Source organism: Protopterus annectens, chromosome 7.part0 (assembly GCF_019279795.1).
Source record: "Protopterus annectens isolate FY-2018-M chromosome 7.part0, PAN1.0, whole genome shotgun sequence".
Taxonomy (NCBI): domain Eukaryota; kingdom Metazoa; phylum Chordata; order Ceratodontiformes; family Protopteridae; genus Protopterus; species Protopterus annectens.
The window spans coordinates 136,883,529-136,906,473 of record NC_056739.1 but is presented as its reverse complement, the minus strand read 5'-3'; the positions used below and the strand labels follow the sequence as shown (position 1 = coordinate 136,906,473).

General features: G+C 43.7%; 1 protein-coding gene across 1 annotated transcript in view; it reads right to left on the bottom strand.

Moving 5' to 3' along the window:
• DEF6 (DEF6 guanine nucleotide exchange factor) overlaps nucleotides 1-22,945 on the bottom strand; it is a 1,409,598-nt gene that overhangs the window by 315,859 nt on the left and 1,070,794 nt on the right. Inside the window, 2 exon segments of the mRNA XM_044076574.1 lie at nucleotides 9,606-9,904; nucleotides 13,363-13,471. Coding sequence (XP_043932509.1) covers nucleotides 9,606-9,904; nucleotides 13,363-13,471 — 408 coding nt within the window.

The window sequence follows — 22,945 nt, the reverse complement described above, 5'->3', positions numbered from 1 at the left end:
GAACAGGGGACCTGAGACTCATCTTGGATCTCAGCCGATTGAACCTTCATGTACAAAAGTCCAAGTTCCGCATGGTCACCTTACAGTCAATACTCCCTCTGTTACGGAAAGATGTGTGGATGTGCTCCATTGACCTCAAAGATGCTTACTACCATATCAAGATGGACAGACCATCGAGAAGTCATTTACGCTTCCAGCTGGGAGCCAGTCATTTTCAGTTTCACGTTCTGCCCTTTGGTCTCACCACAGCCCCCAGGGTGTTCACCAAATGCATGGCAGTGGTAACGGCTCACTTGAGACGTCAGGGATTCCAAGTGTTTCCATACTTGGATGACTGGCTCCTTTCTGCCACCACCAGGCATCTACTGTTACAGACCAGGGACGCCACCATTACACTGTGCCAATGGTTAGGAATTACTTTAAATTGGAAAAAATCTGCCTTGTTGCCCTCGCAGCATGTCACTTTTATAGGCGCCGAATTAGATACGGTGCTCATGAGGGCCTTCTTACCAGGAGAGAATTCAGGCTCTACAACAGCAGGTCTATGCCTTACTACCATTGAGGAAGGTCAGGGCAAAAGTGGTCCTCAAGTTATTAGGGACCATGGCTGCCATGATCATTCTAGTTCCCCTTCCCAGACTACACATGAGGGTTCTTCAGTGGCTGCTTTTCACCCAATGGTCACTGCAGCATCTCCCACTCTCTCATTTTATTCTGATTACGGACACGTGCAAGCGGGATCTATGCTGGTGGCTTCAGGCCAGCAATCTCAATGTGGGCAAGCCCTTTGTCCCATCTTCTACAGTTGCCATGGTGACCAAGGATGCCTCCCAGATCGGGTGGAGGTGGCATTATCTTGGCAGGACTGTCCAAGGCACGTGGCAGGATCATGAGACCCATTTTCATATCAATGTCTTGGAGATGAGAGCAGTGCTATTAGCGTTGCAAGCACTTCAGAGCTCTCTCCCCTCTAGGGACAACGGCAATCCACTCAGACATGTCGGTGGTGTGGTACCTGAACAAACAGGGAGGAACCAAATTATACCCCCTTTGCAGAGAGGCACTTCGAGTTTGGCAGTGGGTGGTGTCTTCCCAATGCTTTCTAGTTGCAACGCATATACCGGGGAAGTCCGACGTGATTGCAGACAGGCTGAGCAGAGCTATCCTAATGCCTCACGAGTGGTCCCTAAACAATTATGTTGCGGAAGAGATATTCCACAGATGGGATCAGCCTTGCTGTAATCTATTTGCCAGCCCCCTCAATGCCAAATGCAGCAGCTACTTCACTCTTATCCCCCCGGAGGGGGAGACACCCAGGGGCGCTCTGGCTCACGATTGGCCCTCCGGTCTTCTCTATGCCTTTCCACCATTACCTCTGATATCAAAGGTCATTCAGAAAGCACAGTCTGAGGGGAACAAAATGATCCTCATTGCCCCACACTGGCCTCGTCATATTTGGTTTCCCTTCCTTCAACCCTATCTAATGGACAAGCCCTGGATTCTGGACCCAGTTCCAGATCTGCTGACTCATATGTCAGGACAGTTCCATCCCTCCATCCAGACCCTCAGGTTGACAGCTTGGCTGCTCCAGTTCCATCCTTAGTTAGGCTTCATGATTTTCCCCCGAAAGTGGTTCATATTCTTATCTTCCCACAAGCCTTCTACCAGGAAGATTTATTCCAGTAAGTGGAAGAGATTTTCTATTTGGGCCCGGGAGAGACATACTGATCCTTATACAGCGCCTATTTCCGCAATATTAGAATTTCTTTCTTAACTGTTTAGTCAAGGTTCAGCTGCGGTAACCATTAAAGTGCAATTGTCAGCAATTTCTACCATTCACGTTGCTAAAGAGCCCAACCTTATGGCTCAAAGGCTTTGTAGGGCTTTTATGAGAGGGACATTGTTGCTCTGACCTCCAGTCTTTGATCCAGTATTTATTTTATTTATTTTACATTTGTTGACCGGGATAGTCCGACTGGATGCATGTCCATTTTCAGCGGAGGCCCGGGGAGAAAAGCTCCAAAGGTAAGCAGATACAGCATTACATAATACCAGCATTACATATTACAGACTATTTACAGAGATTACATAAGTAAGCAAGTTAAACAAGTTCCACAGGTTACAGTTAATCCTGAGCACAAGTCAGGATTAAATTAAATTACACAGTAAACTGGTTAACAGATTTTTACGCATTCTAGAGAGAGTTAGCCAGGCTTTATACATTTGTTGTTTGAGTCTAGTTTTAAATTGACTTAAGGTGGAAAGTAAGGTAATATCAGCTGGAAGAGAGTTCCAGGATCTACTTACAGAGTTTGCAAAGAGAGAATCACCGGCTGTGTTATTAATTTTGCTAGTCTGAATTAGTAGTTTGTTAGAGGATCGAAGCGGTCTAGGATTGTTATAGGGGGTGATAATATTTTTAAGTGCAGGAGTATTGTCCGGATTATAGAGGATTTTATAGGCCATAATCAGTTGGTTATACTGGATTAGGCTGGGTAGTTCAAGCCACCCAAGCTGATTTAGATTGATGCAATGATGTGTCCTAAAAGGCAGCCCAGTGGCAAACCTGGCAATGTTGTTGTAGCAAATTGAGAGTTTAAGGACAGTCTTGTTTAAATTCGAGAGTAGAGGGGATGCATACAGAAGGGTTGAAAGAAGGGGAGAGCGAGCTATGGCAATTTTAGCTGGAGGGGTTAGGAAGGCTTTTATTCTGTAAAGTGACCCTAGTTTTTTATTGATGGTTTTGACAGTTTGGTTAACATGTAGGTCAAATTTTAGATTATTGTCTATGATGACACCTAATAGTTTTGTAGATGGGTCAGGGAGATTATTGTGCCATCATTTAATTTTATGGTAAAGGTGAAAGCGGTAGACCTACATGTTGGTGAAAATAACAGCATTTTAGTTGGGATTTAGGATTAGACTATGTTCAGAAAGCCAGTTTTCTATTGCATTAAAGGTGGTCTGGGTAGCTGACCATAACTCTACTGGAGATGTGGCTGAGCAAATCAGAGTAGAGTCATCAGCATATTGGATACAGCTGACTTTTGGGATGACAGTATAAAGGTTGTTAATGAAGATGGAGAACAGCAGTACTCCAAGGGTGTTAGGTAGAAGGTTAGAAAGTTTGTTCTGCCAGAGGACAGCCTGCTGTCAACCATTCAGGTAGGATTGAAACCATTGGAGGGCTCCAATATCTAGACAGAATGTTTGCAGGGTGTGGATTAAAAGTTGGTGATCAACCATATCGAATGCCTAAGAAAGATCCAAAAAGAGGGCTGAGGATATATATTTATTGTTGCGATTATGATTTATGGTGTTGGTAAAGGCTAGGAGGGCTGAAGTAGTGCTGTGATGAGGACGGAAGCCATGCTGAGTGTCTGCCATAAGGCGATTCTGGATTAGGTGGTGCATGAGTTGTCTATGAATACATTTTTCCATAATCTTTGCAAGTGGAGAGAGTATAGCTATAGGCCTATAATTGGAGAATTCAGTAGAGCTGCCTCCTTTGTGAAGTGGGATTACATAGGATATTTTCCAGATGGTGGGAATTTTAGCTTCTACTATGGTTCGATTGATTAGTATTGAGACAGGGTAAGCAATAGCATCAGCTGATTTTTGTAGGTACTTGGCAGGGAGTTGATCAGCAGAAAGTGTAGTGTGTTTTAATTTTTTGATCAAGGTACGGATAAGTGAAGTGGCGACTGGTTGGAAGCTGAACGTGAGTAGGTTTCTAGGGGTGCTACTTTCATGACCAGGGGAGCTAGGAGGTAGTTGGCTAGCTAGGGCTTGAATTGTCTCAGTAAAGAATTGGTTAAAACTATCAGAAACATCTTCAGGGGTTTTATCAATAGTAGCAGCAGGGATTGGGGTTGAAGTTTGTCCAGGATGTAGTAGATTATTTAAACCTGCCCAAAACTTCTGAGGGTTATTTTGAGTTACTGTCTGTAAATTACAGTAGTATTGTTTTTTGTCTTGTAAAATTGATTTTTTGGTTTCATTCCTGGATTGCCTGTATTTAATGTGATCTTGAGGGTCTTTAGAAGAATGCCATAAAGCCCATGCTTTGTTTCTAAGGGTAATTTTGAGTTTAGACTCTATAGAAAGCCATGGCGCAGTTTTTGCCTTGGTTCTCTTTGAACGAACAGGTGCATGCAAATCAAGGATCTCAAGGAATTTGTTGTTAAAGTATGCTACTGCTTCCTCTAAGGGGAGGTGTTTTAGACTAGACCAATTACATGAGTTTAGTTCTTGTTGGAATTTGGCAAGGTCAAAGTTTTTATTATTTCTAACCTTTCTGAGTAAGGGTTGTTGGGAATTAATGGTTTTGTGCTTAATTACATATGTGAGAAGGTGATCGCTTAGGCCATTAAGGAGGGTACCAGAGGTGTACAGTTGGGGGTGACTATTTATGAGTACCCAGTCAAGTATACTTTATTTTTGGTTGGGTTGGATATGATTTGTGTAAATGCATGCAGGTTAATATGGGTGGTTGGGGATTCTGAGGAACTGGTGCCCCAGTCCATGTTAAAGTCTCCAAGTAGTAGGGTTTCTTGGGGGTAGTGACATGATAGCCAGTGCAGGATATCTTCATATGTAGATATATTGTTACCTGGGGGAATGTACATACAGATGATATTAATGTATTTATTTTTATTAAGTTGCAATTTGGTAGCAAGAAACTCTGAGTTATTAATCTGAGGTGGTTGTATTATATCTATGGTGACATTCAACTCAGATTTATAGAGTACAGCTACCCCATCCCCCTTCCTCGAAGCACGATCCAGCCTGTGTATGTTGTACCCAGGTGGTAACACTTCATTGTCTTTAGTGTTAGGTTTTAACCAGGTTTCAGATAAACAGAGAAACTCAGGGGAGTGGACATCCAGAAGTGCATGCAATTCATGTACCTTGTTATTAATGCTTCTAATATTGAGATGACAGACTAGGAGAGAGTTAGTTGGCCTATTAATTGTAGGTTTGTAGCTTAGATTGCAAGTAGAGGGGGTATGTGTATCTGAAGTGAGTGGGCCAGGGTTGGGGTGAATATCACCAAGTATTAGGTTGAGTCTATACTTGGTGATGAACTTCAGGAATTTGTTTATTAGTTTGTGGTAGTGTTTGGATCTAGAGCTAATGTGCCTGGGGTTGAGATGTTGATAGACTGAACAAGATGTTCTCTAGGATCTGGTACTGTAAGTATGGTTGAAGGTGGAAGGATTTACAGCTGGGGTGATAGTATGGCCTTTTGGGATGTGAAATCCCGGGAGAAACTGGTTTTCATACAAGGTAAGGAGGTATGGTGTGAACAAGAGGGGTAGTAAAGAGGAGTATATCATTATCTGTGATTCAGCTAGTGAGTTAAGGAACTGTTTTACCTGGGGTTGAAACACCAGAAGATAGAGTGGTGAGGTAAAGGTACTGGAAGGGGGATGGGAGAATGCCAGATGAAAGCTAAAAGGTGCTATTAAAATGCAGGTAGTAGAATTGGGGTGGGTGGAATTATCCCAGATGAAAGCAGATAGGATCTAGAAAGTGGGGGAGTGGCTATAGTACTATAAATTTAGAGGTACTGGGGGCGGGAGGAAATTGGGGGCAGGGAGGGGAGCGAAGAGAGCCCGAGCGTAGCGATGGCGAATGTAGCGGGGCTATTGCAATTTACAAGGTTTCCTAAGGTGTCCTAAAGCTATAAGGTAAGTATTACAGCTCTTAATGTAAGAGTCAATTTACTTCAGTTACAGGGGAAGGAGGCAACCACTCAAGTAGAAACAAGGAGCCCTATGGCTGACCAATATGGTGACCTGCTTAATTACAAAGCACTGTAATTGAAAGCTTAACAAATGCTTTTTGTGTGTGCAACCTACTCTGTTTAAATGTTGAGAGAAACTGATTGCAGTCCTGTAGACACCGTTTTGTAGGGAACTGTAGAGTTCAATCTGTTTAAATGTTAAGAGAAACTGATTGCAGTCCTGTAGACACCGTTTTGTAGGGAACTGTAGAGTTCAATCTGTTTAAATGTTGAGAGAAACTGATTGCAGTCCTGTAGACACCGTTTTGTAGGGAGCTGTAGAGTTCAAACTAAGTCACACCAGGTCAGCCAAGGGGGGAAGAGAGAGGGAAATCCTAAGCAATTAGATTTGAAAAGGTATGAGGCGAAGTATAATGCCATGGGACCTCAATTTTGTACTACAGAAGCTCACCTCAACTCCCTTTGAGCCTGCAGCTACATGTGACATTAAGTTCTTGTTATGAAAGACAGTATTCTTGGTAGCCATAACTTCAGCTAGGCGGGTCTCTGAACTCCAAGCATTATCGATTAGACCACCTTATTTGGTGTTTTACAAGGATAGGGTCTCCTTAACAACCAACCCTTTTGTTCCAAAGGTTGCCTCTGAAGTCAGTATCAACCAATCCATTGAGTTGCCTGTGTTTTTTCCTGAATTCTCCAACAAGGCAGAATTTAAGTTTCATCAGCTGGATGTTAACAGACAATTGCGTTTCTATTTACATAGGACGGAAGATTTCAGGAAATCAGATCAAATGTTTGTCTCATTTTCAGACACTAGACTTGGGGTTCCGGTTTCTAAGGTAACCTTGTCTCGCTGGATCTCCGATTGCATCTCATTTATTTATGCTTATAATGGCAAAGAATTACCCTTTAAAGTGAAGGCTCATTCTACAAGATCTGTGGCTACCTCAACTGCTTTTCAGGCTAGGATGTCTATGGATGATATTTGTGCTGCAGCAACATGGGCTTTGCCTCATACCTTTATTAATCACTACAAATTAGATCTGGTCTCTAGAGGCAGATCTTCCTTTGGTTCCACAGTGCTTGAGTATTTTTCACTGAGCCACCCAAGATCAAGGTGTTAGGAACGCTGTTCCACGGGTAAGAATGAAGGCGAGATTGGACTACATAACATCAAGAAGTTATGTACTCACCATAATGTTCGATGTATGTAGTCCATCTCGCCTTACATTCTTACTAACCCTCCCTCCCCCCTCCTGGAGGACCTGGAGGTATTGTCTCTATTGTGTCAGTAGTCCTTTCTGTTGGGGTTGTTCTTCTTCTCAGTGTGTATGTGTGCTTGTGAGCTTGCAGCAAACAAGATCTGGGGAATAGACCTGTTGCATGATGGGATACCTCTTAGCCACGAGTCAAATGAAGACTTCGAGCTAGAGTATGGCTGAGTCGGAGCAGAGGTTCAGCTCCGAACCCACGGGTAAGAATGTTAGGCGAGATGGACTACATACATCAAACGTTATGGTGAGTACATAACTTCTTGTTCGCAGTGACCAAAAATGCATGACTGCACTGTGGCAGCAGGTAAGCCATGTCTAAATGTGAATCCTACACTCATGTTCTGTTAACCTAACACACAAACTAGCTTATCCTCACTTAGTTGTATTAAGCTAGTGCACAAACTAGGTTATCCTTACTAGGTTGTCTTAAGCTAGCATACAAACAATTTTATCCTTACTAGGTTGTGTTAAGCTAGCGCACAAACTAGCTTATCCTTACTAGGTTGTGTTAAGCTAGCGCACAAACTAGTTGATCCTTACTAGCTTATAACTACATACTGGATACAGGGGGGCGGTGCAGGGAGGCTGCTGGGAGTACAGGTTTCACACAGTGCCCACTCTTCCTCCTCTTCCTCCCAAACTGAGACGTATGTCAGTAATTAGGCAAAGTACTTAATGCAGTCTGTCCAATACGCAACAGTGTCTTTGAAATTGTGTTGCAGTCTGAAATCTCAGGAAGAAGCATTAATAAGTGACTAAATAGTGTGTTCCAGCTGGCTACTGAAAGTACATAGGAAAAAGCTTAAAATGTGGTTTGAACTTGGATAAGTCCAGCCAGTATTATGTTCAGCCACCACAGTCACTAGAGTAAAACATGAACACAGCTTGCAAGAGAACAAAATTAAGCATCTAGAGAAGGGTTCTCTTTCCCAATGATGTGTGTGTGTGGGGGGGGGGGGATAGCACAGATCAAAGGTCAAACTTCTGCCAAGGTGCTTGATTCCAAGTTAAGGCTGCTCAGAGGCCAGCAAGGCAGGGGAATCTTAAACTAATGTACACATCTGTCAAAAAGAAAAATGCTAAACAGCAGTGGTGCACTCAAGACAAGCCCTTCAAATGAGTATCAGAGCAACATACTTAAATTAAATCTTGCCTCAGGAGAACACATCGGAGGCATTTTGCTCAAACAAGTAGAGCAACTTGTTGTTGCACTAATGTAAAATACAGTGAAACTTGGCAGACTACTGCAGGAAGGGATGGAGATAATGAATACAACGGCCTGGTAATGCAAACTGGGGAGAAAAAAGGATGCACAAATGTGGTGTTCTTGGGCAAGTTTTTACTGGAAATATTTTTTTCTGATACATGGTACATTTTGCAAGAATGAAACGTTATGCAAAAGAAAGAAAGAGGTTAAAAGCAACAACCTGTACAAGTCTGCCAATACAGTAGTAAACAATACTGATCGTTACACATGCAGCTTTCCTTTTTTATTTTCTTTACAAGGCGACTTCCCTAACTCATGGTATAGCCACAGAAGCGACATAATAAGCTGTCTGGATGGCATTTCAGTATGTTGATTTTAGTGTATGACTTAATAAAAAAGGGATACTCTCTTCAGACATGGACAAAGGAAGCACAGAATGTCTGCTCTTCAGAAGAAGACAGCAAAGAATGCATGCCTCATACACCATGGTGACTCACTAGTATATCATGTCACTGATGGCACAAGCTCATACACCATGGCGACTCACTATGTCACGTCACTGATGGCACAAGTTCGCACACCATGGTGACTCACTAGTATGTCATGACACTGATGGCACAAGCTCATACACCATGCTGATTCACTAGTATGTCATGTCACTGCTAGCACAAGCTCATACACTATGCTGACTAACTAGTATGTCATGTCACTGATGGCACAAGGTTCCAAAAGGAGTTTAAACAAGAGGGAGATGAGCTAACTCACTGATAGTATGACAGCACCATGGCCATTCCACTGATGACCTAAATTACTGGGTACACTTAAATCACATGTGTGGTCACCAGCCTGCAGCAGTATAAACAGAGTGCCAAAAGGGAACTATATGCCCTGGTAGATGAAGCATGGTACCCTTGCCAACTGAAGGAATTCAAGTAAGGACATGAAGCATATCACACTTCCATGGTGTGGACCGTGTACAGCAAGACAAGTAACATTTTCTACATAGATGTATGGGCAAAGCAGTCCCTATTAAAAGCTATACTCTATGGAGGCAGCCTTAAGAGAAGACAAAAGAAGCCAGTCTGCCCATGTATGACAGTATGGTCATGTTCACTTCCATATATTACCCAATCTTTGCCAGTACTGAGGCTTTCTTCTGAAGAGGGGAAATCACCTGATCATGGGTTATGTTAGGCTCCATATGGCAGTGTATGGGGGGGGGGGGGCAAAGGATTATGGAACCTCCGCTGTCTACAGCTCAAGGTTGGCCAGTAATGGCAAAAGTATGTATAAGACAGAGACAAGTAAGAAGACAATTAATAATAATCAAAGGAAGAAAATACAATAAATAATTAAGCAGACAACAATACCTCACCTGCTCAGCCTCTCGTAACTGTATTTCTAGTGCTTTCTGCATTTCATCATACTGCTGTTTCCTCCGTGTCTCTTCTTCCTTCAGCAGTAGCTCAGCCTGGCGCTGTGCTGCCTTCAGAACTTCCAACTCTTGCAGCTTCCGTTCCTTCTCCTCTTGCACCTGTCGTAATCTCTGCATTTCTTCCTCTCGAGCCAGTCTCCGCTTCTCTCTGTATTCACGTTGCTCTCGACGCCTCTGCTTTAGGTCTTTGTGCAGAGAACTCTTTCCCTCTGCTTGTAGCCGAATTCCCACAAGAATAGCTGAAAAAGGAATGAATCTGGACTGTTATGCTTTCAGCCGCAGAACACAAAAACATACAAATTTTTATTATCATGACCGTCTTCCCACTGCACTTAATAAATCACACTGACAGCTTTCAAAACTGTGGGGTGGTCGGTTCACAACCAGACCGACTAACAAACAGACTTGCTTAAAAGTGCAGAGGGCTAAGGTATTAGATGTCTTTACCGCAACTATCCTGGTGCAGTTCAAAAACATGGTGGGGATGTCAGTAGATTAGATGTGAGAAAGGACTGTACTTGTGTTTTGCGTGTACAGCTAAACTGCTCAGTCCTGCAGCATGTAATTACACAGTAAGACAGTGGCTGGTCAGTAATCAGACACCCAGTGACAATGAGGTACATATGCAATGACATATATGCATAATGATACTAACTAAATCTGCACACTGGGAAAGAATGGATCCTCATCACTCTGCCTCTCCCCCACAAATGACCTAAAGGGCTGAATCCACAGAAAAGTGTTACCAATGGGGCTTGAAATGCAAGTGATGTTTAACAAACCCAAAATCTGCAGAAACAGTTGAAAAAAATAAAAAAAATTATTAAATGAAAGAACAAAATATATTAGTCTCGGATGGCACCTTGTCCAACAACACAGTAACAGTGCCATAACTGTGCCAAACTCACACTGCTTAATACTGACTGAAAGTACAATACACTCAATCATACCAGCTAGTAGACCTGACAGCATGTTGAAAAATGTCTGTCAAGATGCCCTGGCTGGTTTAGAGACATGGTATTCATTCAAGGTGCTAGAAATCAGAGTTCAGCTGGTGAATCAAATGCCAGCATGCTAAATGAGGGGATCAAATTGCCCATGATCTGTTGTCTTTTCTCAGGGAACTAAGTAGAACAGTGTTGCAATTTATGCCCCTTAGTGGGGACCACATGGATGACATCTACAGGCCTGCATTTGCAGAAGCTCATGACTGCATGTGATTTAAGCTGATGCAATAGAAGAAGAGGGCATTCACCACAATGCAGTTATTATATAATCGGCTTTAACCATACACCAATCGTTATTCAAGTTCTGTCAAAGGGTCATGTTTAGGTAACTCCAAAATGTAAACGAAAACCTATTAGCCAAATGCAGATACTTAAGTGTTAAACTTCACAGTGTGATGTGGCACAGGCCTTTGAGTGGCATAAAAACACCTAGGTTCTGATGATTGCTGCTATAAATGGGTAAGAATAGTTAAAGGCAGACATGCAAAGCTATGATCAACGGTCTATGTTGTTTATTAAGGCATGTAAACTGTACAGAAGGTATGAAAACTTACAGCCGCACGTGTGTGTGTGTGTGTGTGTGTGTGTGTATCTATGTAAATTATCTATACATATATAATGCAACTTTTATATGCACATATACACACACACTCGCATTTTGTTTGGGACAATGGTCTAAAACATCAAAAATATCACAAATGTAGCACATATTCCTAGATCTCCTGCTGTGGTTAATTCTGCAAAGCAATTTCCTTCCCTAGAAGGCTTGCTTATGCCTCACTGTCAGAAGTAAAACTCTTACCAGTTAAGTAAAAGACAAGTTTTCCTTCCCTGACTTACGAACAGGGAATAAGGTTTCCTTAGGACACCCTCAGGGACTCTCACCTATACCTCCGGGATCACATGACCTACATAGTTTTCCAACCAATGTTTCATTACAAAATGAACATCCCTACAAACTGGAGCTGTTTGCTTGCAAAGATATACAAATGCAACACCAAATATAGTTCTACAGAATGATCCATAAAGGATAGATTTAGCACTTGAACGTAAGATGTTTCACAAATGTACAAGGCAATGAATGGACTTTTTAAAAAAAAAATCAAAAACAAATGCAACAATTTAATCATGTTTTTTTTTCCTTAAAAAAAAAATCTACTGCACCAAACTTTCTACCATTTTCGCTACCTCTAACAGGAAACAGAATATATATGTACAGTGCCAATTATAAATTACTCAAGTGTAGAACAAAGCCAACAAGTGATCACTGCAAAATCACAGTGCAACATGTGAGGACGTGTGAACTAGTTGTATATGCGAGGACAGTGTGTACTATTTGTATATGTCAGGACATCGTACACTATTTGTGCTCCTTAAGCTCACAATTTACTAACTGCACTTTGCAGTGTTCACATTATATTTTTATTTCTGAAAAAGCAGTAAAGTCTTTTCTTTTGGTGCGTGAGCTTTTCTGTCTGCATATCTGTGTTGTACTTTATTTCATTATGTCCTGGTCTGCTTTTCCCTCTCTCGACTCCTTCTCCACAGCAGCAGAGGCAGGAAATTATAAGACAATACCCTACAGATCACGGCCACATACATATCCACAGTTCTGTGCTGTGTAACATTTAGAAGACACAGGCCACGAAAGGGATGGTTATCTATGGGTGTGCTTATGGCATTACTTTAGTGACCCACATCCTGCTTATTAACTCATAACAAACCCCTTTGCATATGTGGGGAGGGGTACCTGGTACCTGTCATCACAGTGGAGGTGACACGCTCACACCAGCCGAGAGTTATGACGCACTGTGACCTTCACACATGCTTTTAGAAAATATGCAATCATCCATTATGGATGAATAAAACATCTGCATTTAACAGCCATCACTGCATGTTACCCTGTACAATATTCCTTTCCTTCTTGTTCCCTTATCTCTTCTGATGGATTATAAAATAACCCTTTCTACTCAGAAAGACTGAAACACAGACTGTTGTGAGAACCATTATAAAACCAAGACTTGTAAGTAGCACGTTTCAGCCTTTGGGAATTATGAAACAAAGAACAATGGATGAACAACCCAAAAAACAGAAATGCGCCCACTTTATGTTGTTGGCATGACAACCAAATGAAGTTCAACAACAAAGGTCAAGAAATAAACTACTGTCAAGGTAACCACAAAGGAAAACTCCTTAATGCTATCTACTGTCATCTCTCATTAGTCTGAGCATATAGCCGTAATCTAACTCAAAATGACAAATTTCCTGAGAATGTGAAAATCAGAAAATAAATTGTTTTTATTTCCACTCCAAGAAAACACAACAGCACTTCATTAATACTTAAAATAAATCTAAGGCAACTTTCCTTGTCCTGTCTTGTTTCTGCAAAACCAGGAGTCATGAGTAAAAAAAAATACAGAGTAGCAAGCCTTCGTTAAAACTTTCTAAAGCTCTGCAAGAACAACTGCACATGGAAGTCATGATGCGTGCTTGAAGTTTAAACTGGCACATTACCAAAATGGCATATTTAGGATGGGTGCAGCTGATGTCACTTCCTCAAGTTGTGTAATGTGTAATATGCTTTACCTTCTAACTGTATTTCAGAATCAGTTCATCAAAATGTCAGGATTAGATGGCATCATTACTTCAGCACTGATCTATAAGGATAAGTTCCACTGCAAATCATTTACCTGCTGTCCACTCCTGTCTTTGCCTGGTGTCAGAAGCACTCATTTCGTAGGTTCTCGATGGCGTTTTCATACAGAACATGCACCTTTTCCCATCCTTATCGGGTAGGACCTGTCAAATTAATCAAATTTACATTACTTAGATCTACTTCGGTCTTTGTTACTTAGGCGAGGCCTACCGGACACAAATGCCTGTTTCCAGACGGTACTTAGGAAGCTTTGGTTTGGTTAGGTGAGCTGCTTAGGGGCACAGTAAACTAGTGGAGGTTGTCAGAATCAAACTTCGCTAGCAGGATTAGCAGGATACTTCTTATCCATAGCTACATATATTAATCTAACAAATTACACTGCCAGCAGACACTCATCGGAACTTTTATAAACAGTTTGTAGAAAAATGTGAACTCAAGAGTCCCACTGAAAGCTCAAAAATAAAAGGAAAAAAGGGAGAAATACTATGCTGGTGGTCTGATATAAAACAGTAGAAAAAAGACATGATGGGATACCTTTTGTTTTGCCAATGTAGGTTTTACAATAGAGGTGCTCAAGGTTTCAGCCTACATGAGCCTGTCACCAGGAGCTCGTATGTTCCTGATGCTCACTAAGGTGCTTTAAATACCACTTTGTGCCTAGCTATGGAGAATGAAACACACAACTTCTTTTCCAGTCAATCAAAGATCACAGATATATTTTGACAAATACATCTTAAGTGCGTAGCTCAAATGTAAAAAAAAAACATGAAAAGCACTACTGTGAGACAGGCAGGGTTTCAGAGAGAGAGTGATTGAGCGTGTCTGAAAATGTGAGCATGTGTGCGCGTGTCTGGGAATGTGAGCATGTGTCAGCGTATCTGAGAATGTGAGCATGTGTGAGCGTGTCTGAGAATGTGAGCATGTGTGAGCGTGTCTGAGAATGTGAGCATGTCTGAGAATGTGAGGATGTGTGCACATGGAGCCTGAAAATTTATATGGTCTGTGCCCTATCACAAAATGAAGGTCCTTCTCAAATGCTACAAACAGTATTCATTTTAAGAGAGAAAAGAAACAATGAACATTAGCTAAATCATCTACCATGATACTTAATAAAATAACCCTTATAAAACAAGAAATTCTGGAATATTACTTACAATCAGGCGGAGAGAAAATAAGAAGTTATGTACCTACCATAACGTTCCATGTTAGTTGTCTTCTCTCGCCTTCTTTCTTGCTTGATGGGTTCGGAGCCGATCCTCGGCTCCGACTGTTACTGCTTTAGCTCGAGAACTCCTTTTACCAGCTCGAGGCAGCCCCATATCCCATGATGCAAGGCAGTAAGTACCCAGATCTCGTTTGTTGACAAAGGGCAATAACACCAAGCATAAAATACTTCCCAAAGGAAGAAGAAACTTACAGATGGAAAAAAGGACCAGGTTTGAATGGTCTTTAGCATAATAGTTTCTTATACAAGGTCTGTCCAGGCCAGGGGGAAGGAGGGAGGGTCAAGAAAGAAGGCGAGAAGACAACTAACATGGAGCGTTATGGTAGGTACATAACTTCTTAATGTTAAGTTGTCAATCTGCCTTCATTCTTGCTTGATGGGACAGCGTCCTAGCACCTCTATCCTGGGTGGCTCAATGGAACAAACTCTTGAGGACTGTAGAGCCAAAACTGGCTCTGTCCCTGGAGGCCAAGTCCAATTTGTAATGGGAAACAAAAGTGTGAGGAGTGGCCCAAGTGGCGCTGCACAAATAGTGTCCAAAGGCAGTCTAGCTTGAAAAGCTGTAGAAGTAGCTAAACTCCTAGTTGAATGTGCTTTAGGTTTTGAGCACAGCTGTTTTCCCCTGATCGTATAAATTTCAGTGATGACCGAAGAAAGCCATCTGGACAAAGTCACTTTAGAAACAGGAAGGCCTTTTTATTATCCGCATAGGAAACAAAAAGTTGATCAGATTTTCTAAATTTTTTGTTCTGTCCCAATAATTTCTAAACTGACTGTGGGCGGCAAAATAATGTAGCTTTTGTTCAGCCCTTTCTGAATAGTTACGAAAAATACAGGAGATCAATGGATTGATTCAGATTGTTTTTGAAGCGACCTTAGGTAAAAGGATGGATTAGTTCTCAAAGATACTCTGTCTTTGTGAAAAATCAAATAGGGGTCGAACCGAAAGAGCATGAAGTTCAGACACCCTCCTGGCAGATGTAATAGCCACTAGGAATAAAGTTTTCCAAGAAAGATATTTCAGGGAACAAGAAACAGCTGGCTCGAAGGGGAAGAATCAAGGATGTCAGCACTAAATTTAGATCCCACTGAGGAGGAGGATTCCTGATTGGAGGCTTTAGTAGGAAAATTCCTTTCAAGAAGGCCCTGCAGAGCCTATGGGACATAATATTATGATCTGCTATCCCAACATGAAAATTAGAAATAGCAGCCAACTGAACTCTGACTGTGGAAGAAGAGGAGCCTGCATGAAAAATCTCTGCTAAGAAGTCCAGAACTGCCTGAACAGGGGCAGTAAAAGGATCAATATTTTGGGCCTTAGCCCAATAAGAGAAACGTTCCATTTGCTTGTGTAAATCCTCCTGGTAGAGGATTTTAGTGAAACTACTATGATATCTCTAACTGGGTTAGAGATCAAAGGAAGCCTGGCTAAGGAAGGAAGTGGAGCAACCATGCTGTGAGGTTGAGAGAAGGGATTGACCGGTGCAGCTGACCGGATTGGTGAATCAGTAGATCTGGCACTGGGTCCAGATGCCACGGCTGCACCAAAAGGTGATGATGGAGGAGCAGGAACCAAACTTGTCGAGGCCAGTAAGGGGCAATGAGAATCAATTTGGCTCTCAAAGCGGTAGCTTTCTGGATCACCTGAGGGATCAGAGGAAAAGGGGAAGGCATAAAAAGTCCCTGGGGCCAATCCTGGGTCAGAGCGTCTCTGGGGGATGGCCTGATAGAGGAAGAGGCTGAAGAAGTCTGGACATTTGCTGTTTTGGGGAGTAGCAAAAGATCGCAACATGGACGACCGATTCCAGAAAAATCTCTTCCGCTATGGATTGCTTGAGAGACCACTCGTGAGGCATGAGAATAGCTCTGCTCAATCTGTCCGCTATAATGTTGGTTTTCCCAGGGATATGCGTTGCTACCAGAAACCGATAAGAGGAGATCGCCCATTGCCATAGTCTGGCGCTTCTCGACACAAGGGGTAGGACTTGGTTCCGCCCTGTTTGTTGATATACCAAACTACAGACATGTTGTCTGTGTGGACTGCAATTGTCCCTACGGGAAGAAAGTCGTTGAGGGCTTGCAACGTTAAAAGCACTGCTCTCATCTCCAGGACATTTATGTGCAGATGGTACTCGAGCGGTTGCCACGTCCATGAACCATCCTGCCCTGATAATGACCCCCACCCGATCAGGGAGGCATCCGTGGTGACAGTGGCTATCGGGACGGAGGTACAAAGCATCTGCCTTGGTGAACCTGAGGCGATGTGATCCACCAAGCAAGATGTTCTTTGCATGTTTGTGTCACCAGAATCTGGTGACGCATTGGAAGTTGCTGGTATGACCACTGTGTGAACAGCATCCACTGAAGGAGGCGCATGTAGAATCGAGCCAGGGAAGAAGAGTAATGGCGCAGCCATGAGACCTAATACTTTTAGAACCATTCTGGCCTGTACTTTCTTGCTGGCCAGAATGATCCTGACATGAGTCTGAATGTCTGAAACTCTTTGTTCTGTAAGGGTAGCTGACATCCGAACAGTGTTTAAGTTTGCCTATGAAGGTAATAGACTGGCAGGGCGATAAGGATGACTTTTGAAGTTGACTGAGATGCCCAAATGAGAACAAAGGTCTATTGTGTAATCCCTGGCTTGTATAAGCTGATGCCTGGTGGTGGCTGACAGGAGCCAGTCGTCGAGATACGGAAACACCTGGAATCCTTGGCGTCTCAGGTGAGCCGTGACCACTGCCATGCATTTGGTGAACACTCTGGGGCTGTAGTGAGACCAAAGGGCAGGGCTCTGAACTGGAAATGACTGGACCCCAGCCGCGGAGAAATCTCCTGGGCGTCTGTGAATTTTGATGTGATAGTGCATCCTGAAGATCTATTGAGCACATCCAGTTGTCCTTCTGTAAGAAGGGCAGAATTGACTGAAGAGTGACCATTGAATCTTGTCTTCCTGACAGACTTGTTGAGTCTGCTGAGATCAATATTGGTCTCCAGTCTCCCGTCTTTTGGGGACCAAAAAGAACCTTGAGTAGATTCCGGGCTCTGAATGGTCTATTGTAACTGGCTGAATGGCTCTTTTTTGCAGTAGTTTTGCGATTTCTAACTCTGCAATGTCCCTTAGACCGGTGGTACATCTGGAAGGGAACTTGAGGGGAAGGGACTTTCCTCGAAAGGAATTATGTAACCCTTGGATATGATCGACTGTACCCATCTGTCTTGAGTGAGGGAATGCCAGGCTTCTGGGTACAGTGATAATCTTCCCCGACTGCCTCCAAGAGGGACAGCCGGGCAACACCTCAGGGATGCTGAAAGGGCTTATCAGAGAGAGGCTCCCTGTTTCCCTGGTTCTTGGACCCCTCTGCCTCTAGATGGCGTCTGTTGTTGTTACCCCTCTGCCTCTAGGGGTAAACTGACCACGTGAATCCGGCGTGACTCCTTGGGATTTACGGAACCAAATCTTCCCACCCTTCTGTCCTTTGGGATAAGGCCTAGAAGGGGTGGAAAAACGGACTCCAACAGCAGAAAGAGTCTTGCCGTCCTGCTCACACCTGGTCAAGGTCTCCTTCACCTGAGGGCCAAACAAAGCTGACCCATCGAAGGGAGAATTTGTGAAGGGCGCCTTAAAGGGATCCATAAAATCACATAGCCGCATCCAGGCTTGGCGTCTAAGAGCCACACCTGTGCCTGCGGCTCTACTCGCTCCATCCGCAGCATAAGATATTAGCCGCATGGAGGAGTTAGTAATGGAATTGAGGGTTCCTAGCTGCGAAGCAATCTTTTCTTGAGCCCCTGCAGCTGTAGGATCCTGAACTACTTCTCCCAGCTCCTTCAGGATATCTCTCTGGAGTCTGGTGAAGTGGCAAAGATAATTCAGCGAACGCATAGCAAAGGTCGCTGAGGAAAACATCCGCTTGCGGCAGCTATCCATGGTCCTAGAGTCCTTATTGGGAGGATGGACGGGCAGGCAAGGATCTGCAAGTGCATGTTTGGTGGCGCCAGCCACCACCATGGCATCAGCGGGGACACCCTTGGTAAGGAATTGTTTGTCACTAGGGGCAGTGATAAATTTAGAAGGCCTCCTAGGGACTGGCTCTACAGAGTCAGGAGCTGTCCACGCCTTCGTGCAATAACCTGCATAAGGGGTCGAAGGCGGAGACACCCAGGAGGTGGAGGGCCGAGATCCAAACGCCTCTAGGTATACTGACTCATCCTCAGAGGGATTGTTGGTGGGCCAGTTTCCCCTCTGTTTCAGAAGTTCTAGGATGTCTGAAAAGGAGACATCCTCAGACTGGTATCTAGGGGAGCCCTCTGACTCATCAAAGTCAGTATCCGGCGTGACAGACTCGGGAGTCTACATGCTTCCTCTTACAAGTCCTCTTCCTAGGAGGATCTCCCGAAACATCAGGAGAATCCTCGGAAGAGGGGGAAATTCCCAATGGGGAAACCTGAGGCGGAGGATCTCTGGGTCCTGTAGTAAGAGAAGTGGCAGAGATGTCAACAGGTACAATAGAGGGAGGAGCTACGGGAAGAGACTGCTGACTGATACCAGTGGCCAGTACACTCTTCATCACCTCGAATGCTCCCCCCCCAGGCAGGTCCGAGAGAACCCGCTCCGAAGAGCTAGGAACTCCAGGGGCCACCGAAGGGAAGTCTCCGAGGCAGATGTCGGAGCCGAGCTCAACAAGGCCGAGGCTCCAAGGGAAGAGCGGGCTCGGACAAGGGTCGATGCCACTCACCCCTCGGAGGAGACCATGGAAGCCCGACCACGAATCCCTCTAAGGAAGAGGAGATAAGAGTAGGGGCTGAAGGAACAGAAGGGGTATCCGTCCTCCAGCCGTAGCAGTAACCATGCCGAAGACTCCAACTCCAAGCTCTGGGGTAGAGTTGACGGAGGACCTGTAACAGGGTGTGGACCAACAGTCGTCTGCTGAGGCGGACTGTGTAGCATTTGGGCCAGTACCTGTGACTTGAGTAATCTACTGACCACTCTCTCTAGGTCATGATCTGACAACCTGGATGACCTTGAAGATCGGCTCCGATGGCTCCCTTCCGACAGAAGAGGCGGCCGAGCCGAAAATGTCGGCTCCAAGGAAGGAGACCTCGACCTCTTCCTGGAATGGGCCATCGGGCCGATACTACAGATCCTGTCGGCACCGACTTCGGAGCCGACAGAGCGTCTCGATGTATCGGCTCCAGCGGGCCGATACAGCCAAAGTAACGGTGTCGGAGCCGATCGGGCCGACACAGATGCCTGTGCCACATGGGTGTCGGAGCCGATCGGAGCCGACATCGAAGTGGACAATACAGTTCGGCACCGATGGCCATCGGTGCCGAAGGCTTATCAAGCCAGAATCGGCTCCAGCCGGGCGATCTCGACTCTATGCAGTCGGGCGAGGCCGCAGGCTTACAAACAGAAGCCTGGGCCTTGGAAACTCTTGCTGGTTTGGTGGAGCCGACTTAGCGGAGAGCCCTCCGGCAGAAGGCCCCTAAGAACCAGTTTGTTATGTCTCTCCTGCAGGACTCTCTGGCTGAAGGAGTGACAAATAGCACAGGAGTCCTGCAGGTGAAGAGGGCCCAGACAATATAGGCAAGAAGTGTGACCGTCTGTCAGAGACATTTTCTGACAGCACGAGTCACACTTCTTAAAACCTGAAACCCTCTCCTTTGACATGGTGCCGACACACAAAACACACACACACCAGTCAAAATAAAATTAAATTACACAAAATACCAAAAGGTATTCTATAAAAACACCAACACACACACCCTAACAGGGGATGGGATAGGGATAACTAAGAACAAATTCAAAAAGACAGGGAATTTCTGTCAGGAAGGGATAGAAATTAAATTTAAACTATAAAAAAATTAGTTTTTGACTAAAAGGGGCTTGAAAATCACAAAGTGAAACAACTTACCAGGAGCTGGTAAAAAGAAGACCTCTCCCAAGCGAAGCGGCAAACGAGATCTGGGTACTTACTGCCTTGCATCATGGGATATGGGGCTGCCTCGAGCTGGTAAAAGGAGTTCTCGAGCTAAAGCAAGTGCCGAGTCGGAGCCGAGGATCGGCTCCGAACCCATCAAGCAAGAATGAAGGCGAGATTGACAACTTAACATCAAACATTTTTAATTTAGTATTTGGTGTTAGAATAAATAAGACAGAAATTTTGGTTACAAAATTATCCAGATTAAATTGCTGTGTTAATGAAACAAAAGCAGTGCCTTATCTAAGGCGGGTCCCTCAACTTTAGGATGGGGAGGGTGCCAGACTAGTGACTACTCATGACACCTTCTGACCTAGCAACGGTTCTGAGCAAGAGACTGCAAAGGGTAGCAGCAGGCTGGGTTCTAGCCCAGAATGTGTGAATGCAAGGAGGTATGCAGGTCTTTGTAAACAAGAAATCTGACCATCCTGACACAAAATACTAAATGGACTATATCTGTGGTGTTAGCAATTAACACACTGTACAGACGTGAGATATAGCTAACAATGAAGAAAAGTCACATTTTTAACTTAAAGACATTTGCATATTTTAAGCTAGCATCTCCTGCCCTTGGCAATTTCTGCAGCCTCTATAACACAGCATTATAACTTTGGTACTGTGATTTATTATCCCATGAAGTGTTACACTACTTGACTAGAGCTAATATCAGCTGTTCCTCTCTCCTAAATGAGCAGTAGTACTAGGAAATCATCCAGGAAGGACCATTGCTTTACGGTACATCACAAAGTGTGCGCACATACACATTGTGCACACATGCCGCACTCACACATGCACACACGCGCGCACACACACACACACACACATACTCACACACACGCACGCACCCACACACGCACGCCCACACAAATACTCAGACAGAGTGCATCTCTGTCATTGGTATTTATCATAGGTTTAAGCATCTGTTCTCCACACTTAAAGGTCCACAGTAAACTATCAGTTAACCAGAACTCAAGCAATCGCCATTCTCAAGCAACCTGCAAAAAACAAAATCATCAAAGAAATACAGTACAATTATCATGTGTTGCACTCCCACCCCCTGCAGAAACATACCTTATATTTATAGAGTTTAAGTTTTAAAAAGGAAGATAGGAATACATTTAGTCTCTCCCCAACTTGAGAACAAATCAAACAAAAAGTATAGGATACAGCATTAGTCAGGCCTATTTTTAATAGCAACTCTCAAGCAACCAGAAACTACAGTTATCCAGCATCTACCAATCCCCGTAGGTCCCAGTTAACTGAGAGTTTAATGCACTTATAAACAATGTGCCTAACAGCATAGCGATTATAGACATGGAATAGTGTGCACAAAGGTAGAGAATGATTCATACACAAATTCAAAAAGTGCAGAGACCACGTGTGCCACTGACAAAATGAGTGAATTAATCTGAGTTATTGTGCACAATGACTTCACCAGTCAAGAACTGTGGACTTCATTTCAATGCCACTGCAAAAATTGACATTTTGCGACTTAAAACAACTCCTATAATCTCTGCTAATGCTGCCAGTGCAGCAGCAAACACAGACATTCAGTCACACGGTGGTAATGTGCTAGGAGGCATCTTAGGGAGTGGCACTTGAATGCTGGTCTGACAAGATGGAAACAGTAGTAACGGCTCCAGATGTTGGATGAGTTAGGCTGTTGTCAGCCAGTGAAGTAGCATGTAAAAGAGGCAGACCAATACCTGTGGAAAGTGGTGCATTAACTTCACCTTTGGCCATTGGTTGTTTCAAACTATATTTATTGCATGCTAAAGCATATTTGTTTTAAAGCTGAGTAGTCAAAAATATTTCTAGCAAGAAATTAAATTTACTAACCAGTGATAGAACTGCCCACTTCACAATATTTCCTCCATTAAAGGCTACTTGAACCACTAGCACTATAATCCACTAATACAGGCAGGGATGAGATATGAGATAAGGGCAATAATTACCAATCTATGCAGGCAGGAAAAGCACATCCATCCTGGTTCATGCAGCTGCTCAAATGACTAGGTCTTGGCTGGACAGGAGAGGTGTCATGATGTGGAGACAATGTCAAGAAGATGTGCACATGGCCACCCAGGCAAATGCTGTAGCCCCTTTAGCAATATATATCACGGGACAAAGAGAGAGATAAGGGCACCTGTCACCACCAGAAGGAACCAAGTCAAAAAGAAAAAATGTAACTAGTAGCAGAGCTCTGACTATTGCACAAAGCAAGCTGCATGAATGATGGCACTTTCACCATCAGACTGAAGACATGATTGATGATTGGCAGGCATGGGCAGAAATTAAAAAACAAAAAAAAACAGGTACTGAATTGCTCTGTATAGGATTACAGTAGGCTGCCAAGCAAATGTTATCTTCCTAAGTACATTTCACAAAAACAGGGGGGGGGTTTTTTT